This window comes from Ruditapes philippinarum, unplaced genomic scaffold (genome assembly GCF_026571515.1).
Source record: "Ruditapes philippinarum isolate M1 unplaced genomic scaffold, ASM2657151v2 ctg3201_1_1_1_1, whole genome shotgun sequence".
NCBI classification, from domain to species: domain Eukaryota; kingdom Metazoa; phylum Mollusca; class Bivalvia; order Venerida; family Veneridae; genus Ruditapes; species Ruditapes philippinarum.
In genome coordinates, this window is record NW_026852462.1 from 25525 (window position 1) to 35823 (window position 10299).

The 10299-nt window shown below is 30.4% G+C and overlaps 2 protein-coding genes across 2 annotated transcripts; both read right to left on the reverse strand.

The window, feature by feature from the left end:
* Positions 1-1126: 1126 nt before the first annotated feature.
* LOC132713156 (uncharacterized) lies at positions 1127-1735 on the reverse strand. The gene has a single exon (XM_060695646.1). It carries the CDS (start codon positions 1724-1726, stop codon positions 1127-1129), a length of 600 nt encoding a protein of 199 aa, XP_060551629.1. The 5' UTR covers positions 1727-1735.
* A 7228-nt stretch (positions 1736-8963) lies between these two features.
* LOC132713167 (uncharacterized) lies at positions 8964-9688 on the reverse strand. The gene has a single exon (XM_060695656.1). The coding sequence runs from the start codon at positions 9618-9620 to the stop codon at positions 8964-8966; it is 657 nt and encodes a 218-aa protein (XP_060551639.1). The 5' UTR covers positions 9621-9688.
* Positions 9689-10299: the final 611 nt, after the last annotated feature.

Here is a 10299-nt window from a genome sequence, read left to right on the forward strand (position 1 = left end):
GTAAAGACAATCACGTGATATTGTGTCAGATTATCTGTACTTCTAGGTTTTCCTAACATTTGGATGTAACTATTAAATAAATCAAACTTGACATTAGTGCGTTATATGAAGACGACCATATCGAATATTATGGGAAATAATCCGTACTTTGGAAAGGATAAACATGCGCATAAAATAAAATACAACCGTCACAAACACATTATCAATACTACAAACATCAACAAATCTTATCTTGTTTTTATTTCTTATTACATTAACAATCGTTACATTGGACCATCGGGAAGCAATTATTTACTTTTGCAATATTCTCTTTTTCGTGGCATTGTATGAAGAACGGCAAAAATGGGGACGTGACTTTACAATGTGACAATCCAATAAAACATGATTTGTTCAATATGTGTCTTCTCTGGTTAAGCCTAAGCAATAACTCGCATAATCTTCATTACATCAGTACTGGTGAAAGGTTTCCCTCTCGATGTGATGTGTATTAGGATTTTAGTATGTGCACTTCAATGGATTCATTACATTTTAGTGATAGTCGATATGACCGAAGCAATTAAATATAACCAAAAAACAAGCTAATTCAAGCCAAAACATTATGATATAATAAAAGTAATTAAATACGAAAAGTGCAGCATTTATTACGCGATTCATCACCCACAGCTTAAATATAGCATTTGTTCACATTTTTAACATACACAAGATATATTTTGATAAAATAAGAAAAAAATTGCGAAAATTGAGTTTTAAAATAAAGCGCATGAGTTTATCGCAAAGAACGTTCTGTTAGACCTATGTTCATAGACATTGACTGATGAAAAATGTGTAAAAATAGTCTTAGGTTTCGCATGTTTTTTTTTCAATGTATTAAAACAAACAGGCTTTCTATAAAATCTACCATTCAATATCCGGCGAAAAATGTTGCATAAAACCTCTTTGAGTTGTATATATCTTGAATCAAATACATGTATATAAATGATAGCACAAGCTATTTGATTTTGAAGACGATGACTAAGCAAGATGCTCTTTTTTCTTTGATAATACAAATCAGCGGGTACAATACTGATAATTTAGTTAGTTTTATAGTTAAAGAATGTAATTTTTAGTTTAAATTAGTAGGAATATTTTATAACTCACCCACACTAGTATTAAATCCTCCCAAATATTCCAATGTCATAAATTGCTGCGCCAAACCTGTTTTCCCCACACCAGGTTCACCAAGAATCATTACGTGTATTGGAGGCAGTGCCGGAAGAGACACTGTGTTTGGAGATACCCGCAAACTTTCTTTTGAGAGTGAGCTAGATATAATTGATTGCGGAGATGTACTTAAAAAGTCTCCATCTGGAGAGTAAATGCTGTTGGTACTTTTTGTGCGTATTGAATCAGGTCTTTTTGTTATTACTCCTTTGGAACTAATTTCGAAAGATCTAACATTGTATGTTTCATTGTCAATGTATTTATTTAATCGCAAACGGGCAAGTTGCAAGTGACGAGTATCTGGTTTCCTGAATGAACTTCTCGTCGGCATACTATGTGTTCTAGGTCTGATGTCATCATGAAGGAATATGTCCAAGTTCTTTTCTTTTACCTTATTAAAAGACGTGGCACGTTTTCTTGGCGTTGGCAGAATATTAATATTATTACTTTCAGTATGTTCTAACACGGAGCCAAAAGTATATTGTCCGTATAGACCATCTTCATCGCCATCCGGAATTGTTAACATGATCGCTGTTATTTTTTGTCATCCAAAATAACAGGCAATCAGAATATAATGTCCGGTATCATATCCATGTAATCACATTTTATATTTCCGGAAAAGTTCATGCATTTATCCATGCATTTCGAATTATTTTGTTATTCTTTATTACATGAAATGTTGTCATAAACACTTATTGCGCGTATCGTATATCCAAGGTAATTAGATAAAAATATTGTTTAAAACGCTTTACTAAGCGTTTGTGAAGAGCTCTCTTAAGACATTCTGAATAACTTGTACCATATGTCAGTAATGATAAGAAGTTTTGTCTCCGCGACAGATAACGGTGAGCATCGATTCATGAAGCAATTATATGTTGTCCTTTAGCATATAATGAGCGCTAGTTAAGTGATAAATATATCCATACAAAGTCAATTACTTAGATGGCAAACAGCAAAATGCCATTGTTAATGTCCTAGCCTGAGAAATTGTCAAACAAATCATAGCTTCTTGATGTATTATATTCTTTATCAAGCTTCGGTATTTTCTTTACAAATCTACTTCAAAAGATTCCCATTTTGCTAAACTATTTGGTAATAAATGGCGGAGTTAAATAAATGTATATTTTGTTCTGACATTAAAACGCCGTAAAAACGGAAACACATGCCAATAACATACGCTCTCCAACAGAGTGTTCCCAAATGAATCAAAATATTGTACAAAATCAATCTAATGTTTATAATAGCCCTTTATCATGAATGGTGATGCTTCTCGTAATAGTGATAACTTTAATATGAAGATAAAGAATGGCGGAAAGATTCGTATTTAGATTTACATAAAAATTTTTCGTGTTTGTTTTTTAAGACGGATCTTTAAAACCTGTGTGAGTAGTAAGGATTTAAAACAGCTTGCTTATTACTCATTAAAACCCATTTTTCATATAACAAAAAAATTATATACTATACATGTTACGTGTGTTTTTCTGATTGATTCCCAAAGGGTTTGGTTTTCTAATAGTTTGGATGCTTCTTAATAATATTTATGTATAAATGTTGAATTGGTATTGCATTAATAGATTATCTTCGTTTAGAAATGTTGTTTTTGTTTTATTGTTACATAATGTAATACTTCACTTGCAAATTCTTCCGTCAATACTTTTATCTTCGATTTAGAAATTGACAATTTACGCCGTTTTGCTTTAACCATGCTTTGACCTTTGGTATTATTGTGAGCGCAAGTCAATAAACATCTGGCACTTTTATATTAATAGCCATTGACAAATCTTGACCGCCGAAATATTTACAAATGTAATTATTATCTGGGTAGTTTGTAACAAGCGTATTAACAGGCGTAATAATAAATCGATTATTACGGGCATAATTTTGCCGTTTTACAGTCATCTTAAAGGGGTTCCTCTGAGGTCCAAAAGCATGTTATAATTATTTTTTATTTTAGAAATTTTGTAATTATTTTCTTTTATTGTAAAATCTTACATAATCAACATGGGCATTTAAAACAGAAACATATGAAAAAAGATAATTGTTTAAATATATTTAAAATTTATTTGAAAATCGTTAGTAACAGCGATTTTTAGCCCAATTTAAGGTTAAAGCGTTTACACGCATTTCATTTTTATGTAATTTGCACAATAAAATGATTTAAAAAATATAGCAAATGAATGATCTGAAAGTCTGCCAAAAAGCCATGTATTTAATTTTTTATAAAAAATCCGGAAATTTATTTCCAGTCCTCATTAAATTTAACCTCGGGGTGCCCCCTTTTAAAAGATTCATATGAGGCATGTTTCACATACTTTGTATTAAACTAGTAACGGGGTTTTATGTAATAGACAGATACCAGATCATGATATCCTGAAAAGAAAATGATTATGCAGCAGGGAATTCGTATTTGTCTGTGCTTTGTTATTTACTCCAAATCACGCGAGTCGGATTTTTCATTTATTTAATGTTCAACCTCTGTACTTTTCTAATATAAAAACATTTACTTCAACCAAGTAAACTACAGTTGGTCATATACCAACTCTAAAATCGCATATACTTTCAAAACATTTGATGTAAACATGTGAAATCTTAAATAATTTCACTGAAATATCTCAATGTAAATAGATTTAAAATGAAGTTAGATTGAAATATTAAAAAAGTTTATTAAAGCAGTTTGACAAACATGTCTGTATGGGCTTATATTGAAACATTTGGAGTATGGTTTAAACTCTGTCTTTGTAACGAGTCGGAGCTATATTTTTGTAAAGATTCGGAGCTCGTGTTTTCATCTCTTTTTTTTCTTTACGAATCGGAGCATGGTATGCTACATTCTGCAATACCTATATCACATTTCCAGAGCAATTCAAATTTTGACACAAAATATAATCCAAACAATCAAGACAAGAAGTTTTATCTAGAAATGACATTTATCAGCTGCATATTTCTTTTCCGCCAAGGACAAAATCAGCATAATATTGATATTACAAACTCATAACCAGTAACCATACTGTGCACCATGTATAAAACATTTATGTTATTTTGGACGTAAAACAACTGTAAAAATAAACTTACAAACCACTCTGTCATTTCTTACATGCTAATTTGCATCTTATAAATATATAAATACGACAATCCTGGCTGGGATGATTAGATATCATGATGGGACAAAACATTTGAAATAGTTTGAAGCGGATTTGTTTTTCAAAGCAAATGATAAATGATTCAACTACAGCACGATTTAAAAACGTAATTAAAGTGTATAATGATAATTGTTATAATAATAATCGTTATAATAATAATAATAATAATAATAATGATAATAATAATAATAATAATAATAATAATCGTTATAATAATAATAATAATAATAATAATAATCGTTATAATAATAATAATAATCGTTATAATAATAATAATAATAATAAAAATAATAATAATTATGATAATGGTGATGATAATGATGATGATGATGATGATGATGATGATGATGATTATAATTATAATAATAATGATAATTATATTTAATAAAAAAATAATAATAATTATAATAATAATAATTATTATTATCATCATCATTATTATTAATATTATTATTATTATTATTATAATAGTAGTAGTAAAAATCAAACTGTTTTAACTATGTACACATAATATATCATATTATTTATCGGCTATTGGCGATATTGATTAATCATATTAGAGTTTCATGTAACTAATATCAATTCGTATATTTGTCGTCTGCAATATCGGTTCAATTAGATAAGGAAACATGACTGGAAAATGGACTTTATGTAAAACAAAGTCGCTTAATAAAGGAATAGTCAGAAAAGCTTTCAGAGAACTTGTATGTAAAATTGTATTATTGCCATAATTATCTGGGAACTAAATCTGTCCAAAAGGAACACTAGAAATGTCATGTACTTTGTAATATTCATTAACAACAGTTAGCTTTATCTATATCAAGAAAAATTAAAAGGAGAGGTCCTAAGACTATCTTCAAATTTGAATTATCTGAATAAGTCAAATGCAATAAAAACAGAAACTCAATATAATAATAATTTTAGATTAATGCTCCATTTGAAGCAAGTCTAGACCAATAACTTGTGAGCAAAATTTCAGACCGTTCCTTCACTCCCTTTTTTCCAGAATAATTATTGTTATTGTGCGAAATGACCCAAAAGTGCTAAAGATATTCACAATTACACGATTTTCAATTTAATTTGAGTATACATGTAATTCATTTTCATCGATTGCATACCTTTCTGTTTTAAGTGCCCATACTGATTTATGTAAATAAAACAAGAAATATGTTTAGGTTTTTGGACCTCAGTAGAGTTTCTTCAAAACTGAGTGTTTTCCATACATATGAATTATTAATAAAAATTCAATGAATTTCCAACGTCAGGATTACATAGTTACTCTATCTATCGCATTAATCGTCGGACAAAGCGTTTGTACCTTAACAATCAGCCTAACTATTTATGGGCTTTTCGTTTTATTATCCAAGGTATACACTTTCCGTTTTTACGATACATTTTCGTGATAAAATAATGAAGCATGATATTATAATTCGATTCCAAATTGTAAATTGTTCATCCTTTGCTGATGATTAAAATAATTTCCACATTGTTGATACTTTCCATTTTCATCATCAAACAAAAAACAATTTATTCCTGCATCATGATAATACGTTTGGGATTTCAGCGGAAACATGTTATACTGTTTGCACTTGTTTGTGTTCCCTAGGATATATGACTGATATTGAACTGATTAATATAATTGATTTTTGTATAACATTCTGTAATGGTCCATTGTTATATCTAAGGGACATGTTGAATTGTCCGAATCAAATTATAATTGTTCCATATAGTTACATAGAATGTATTTTTTATGTTTGTTTGTTTTGTTTTACGGCACACTTGAAATTTAGGAAACAGAAAAAATATGGTGTTGGCTGGCCTCGATCATCTTTCCTTTTTCGGCGCCATATGACCTAAATTATGTTGGTCGCCGTTGAAAAATCATGAATAACATGCTATCATTTTATGTAAGTCGAAGTGGGAAGGGACTTGCATAAAAACTTCGACACATCGGGACTTCGACTCATGAATCGGTCTGAATTTCATAACAAAAATTCAACCCGTGACTAGCCCTAATTATTAGATCTATAACATAACCTATTTCATGTTTTTCTTTCGTTCATTAATCTGATATTTTACACTTGTCTATACAATGATAAATATGACATTTTAACTTTTCAAGGCTAATGATTTGGACTCCCTGTTGACGTATACAATGAAGTTACAAAAGGCGTAACAATACGAAAGGGCAATAACTAAACCAGCTTATAGTAAATATTTCGCGTGTGATTATCACGCGACACCGGGTCACGGACGTACTCAAATGATAGTTCTTACTGTTTACATGTTCTTTCAAATACCTCTACGGCAATTAAAATAGTAGTGATTAAAGCATGTTTTCACATATTTAAACGCATACAAAGGCTGTTTGAACACTCGGCTGTGTAATTTACACCTATCACTAAAGTTGATCGGAAATCGTCTTCGCGGCCAGAAAAGGTGTGAAAATGTCTCGAGATCAAAGGTGTCAAAAAACCGAATAACTTCGACTTATTTGTGGTAAATTGTACTAGATTTATTCTATACAGACCACGAAAAAACTTCGACACATCGAAAAACTCGACACATAAAACTCGACTCATAGATAGGTTTTTATAAGGACTATATAAGGGAAAAAATCGGGACTTTCATTTTACTTCGACACATCGAGAAAATCGACTAATCGAAGTTCGACTAATAGAATTTCTACTGTATATGGAACGAGTAAAATTTAATTCGGACAAATGAACGTGCCCAATAAATATAATAATGGACCGTGGAAAAGAATGGACTAAGTTGATCAAACATAAAGTGTACTTCTATTTAACTTTAAATCAAGGCTTAAGGCTGCTTTATGTCTTTGAATACAAAATGCCTTAATACGCTTGTTCCGATGGACGGCAATCTATTTTTCGGAAATCGAGATACTAAAAGTTGACCTAAACTAAGAATAGCTACTCTAAATTATTTCTCTCCCGATTTATTTGTTTGTAAGTCAGTTTTAATTTGATTTACAACGATGCTATTATAAAACGGTAATTATCATTTAACACGAATTTTGTAAGGTATTTTAAAATGTTATGATGTTCACGTAGTAGAACATAAATCTAGAAGATATGATGTGGAAGTTGTGAAACATAAATATAGCACAAACATTTTTACCCTATTGTTTTATGAGAATATATAGTTATATATATATGTGTGAGTTTCATTTTCTGTGTCGATGGAGATTTTTCGTGTCGATGGAGTGTCACATTAGTGCCGATATAACTTGCAACGACAGGCCAGTTTAACTAAGCACTACGTAAACTTGATATGTTCCAAACAAGTGAATTGATATTCACAGTGTTAAATGGAAACCTGAATTTGTCCTCCAAGTTGAGACGTGGTCATTTCTAACGTGCGAGGCGCTCAATAAATTATACAATAGCGTATATAGCATTATGTAAATCTTTTGTATATTTTAGCACAAAGCACTCAAAACTCATTTCAGATCTACAATTCATGTACCATAACGTCATTATGTAATCGGCATATTAACCATAAATAGCTTTTTAAAGACTCTTTATCATACAATAATAAGTACTTGATAATGAAAGCTTCAATTTGAGTGCAACACCATACATACCGATTTCTTTCTTGTTCATCTCTAAAGTTATTTAATGTACATTAACATATCGAAATTCACTAAATATTACATCAGACGGTGAAATGAACTATGCATTTTAGTGGAAAAATTGATAATTCAAACCCAAATTAACGGCTTATTTTTATGTTACATAAAAATCAAAATTCATAAACGAATTATTTCAAAATAATTATAAATTATTACCACTAACAACTGAAGCAGTGTCATTAAATTCTAAAACACTGTAATATGCTTCACTTTATTTTGTTTCAATACTTGTTGTATTTTGTCACATACATAATTGCATACACACCAATAATACTAACAAAACTGCACTATAAATACCAACACAACGACTAGGATTTTCATCAGTTACATCATTGGATAGATTTGGTTTCTGTTTACATATTAAGCCGTACGAAATATAACTTATTACCTAAATTAAACCAAATAAAATACTTAAAGGTTTTTTTCAGAGAAGTGATAAGAAGAGATATCAGTATAATTCCTTGAATGACAATACATTTTTTTCAAATTGAACTTTAACAAATTGAATATGAAAAAGAAAGAATAGATTTTTTTAACAGTCAATAAAGAACAATAAAACATAAAAATCCTATTTGTAATACTGCCTTGACGTTTGTTTAAACTTTGATCGACACTTAAAATATATATTTTACTGCTTTAATTGCAGATCAATTTTGAGACAGACAGTTGAATGAACTATTCGTGTTGTCATTAAATCCGTGCGATGTGACATAGCTAAAATAGAGCAACAAAAGTACAAAAGTTACTTAGACACTATATTAAATCTTATGATTTAAGGTTATCCATTAAGACTCAAATGAAAAATACACAAAGTAAAAGTAAATTTGAATTTAGAACAACTATTGTAGGATTACTGCAAAACGTTCATTTCCGAGTATGTTTTTGAAAAGGCTATCTTTCATTGATTTAAAGGTCATTTTTAGGGGAAACAAAAAGAAAAGAAAATTTATTTATTTGATCTGATATGTCTATGGATTTATCTTGCTAACAAGAAGACCGATGCAATTACAATATACAAATAAAAGTATGTTTGATGACTCACCAACGCTGGTGTTAAACCCTCCCAAATATTCCAACGTCATAAATTGTTGTGTAAGTCCAGTTTTTCCAACGCCGGGTTGCCCAAGAACCATGATCCTGGTTGGATGTAACGCTGACCAGAGAATACTTATGTCCTCCTGTGAGATTGTACTGGTTCTGGGAGAAAGGAGGGAATAAAAGTCAACCCGTGAACAGTCAAGACTATTTGTACTCCTTGACCTTTGGGAATCCATCCGCTTTGTTATTATCCCCTTTGAACTAATTTCAAAAGACCTTACTTTATAAGTGTCATCATCAGCGTCCTTTCTCAACCTAAAGAGTGCTCTTTGCAGTGTGTCGGGCCTTTTAATGGTGCCTCTTGTAGGCATACTACGCGTTCTTGGTCTGATGTCTTCATGTAGATATATATCCAAGTCATCTTCATTTAATATTTTAAAAGACGTGACACGTTTTCTTGGTACTTGTAAATTATCCATATTGACTGTGTTTTCCAGTACTGGAATTGGGTACTGGCACGATTTGGTTAAGTGACTATCAATGGTATCCAAGACGGTTGGCATGTCATCTGTCGTACTCGTTGCCATATTGATGGCCAATGTCTCTGTTTATTTTTTTACTTTACATGTATTTCACATGCATTAAAACAATAACATTCTACGTTTGTCTACAGCCATATTTACATTAATATTTAGCTTGTTTTCCAAATTTATATAACCTTTATCTGATAAGGGATTTTTTTAAAAAAAATGCTTTTAAACCTATACAAAAATAAATCATAAGATGATTTTTTTACTGTGTGCAGTCTGAATACAGATGTATTATTGAAACATAAAACTTTTGATCCTTTATTCAACACATTCAAACAGGGGGAAATATCCTCCCGCTATTTTGAGAACTCGAATGAAAAAATTTTAAGGGAAAATTTTATGGTTTTTGTACAGAAAATAAACAAAAGATTCTGAAACGAAGATTTATTTAACGAAATTTTGCAATGTATTATTGATAAACTAATGAAAGAATAATGGAAACCTATGTCAATTAAATACGTTAGGACAGCATGCCTGCAGTTCCTATCTTAAAAAATCGATACAATGCTCTCCTTAATCTTTATGTTACATCTACCATTGAATACAATAGAGAATCATATTTACCACTTACAACAACGTACATTAACTTTGTGAACCATAGTTTTTCGCTGTATTTAGCATCAAATTAAGATTATAAATTTAATATTCAATGCAATATCTTCCCCATAATGCAGGC

Bases quoted from the DNA above. Each gene is read 5' to 3' on its own strand.
- LOC132713156 (XM_060695646.1), bottom strand. From the start codon at position 1,726: ATGTTAACAATTCCGGATGGCGATGAAGATGGTCTATACGGACAATAT.
- LOC132713167 (XM_060695656.1), bottom strand. From the start codon at position 9,620: ATGGCAACGAGTACGACAGATGACATGCCAACCGTCTTGGATACCATT.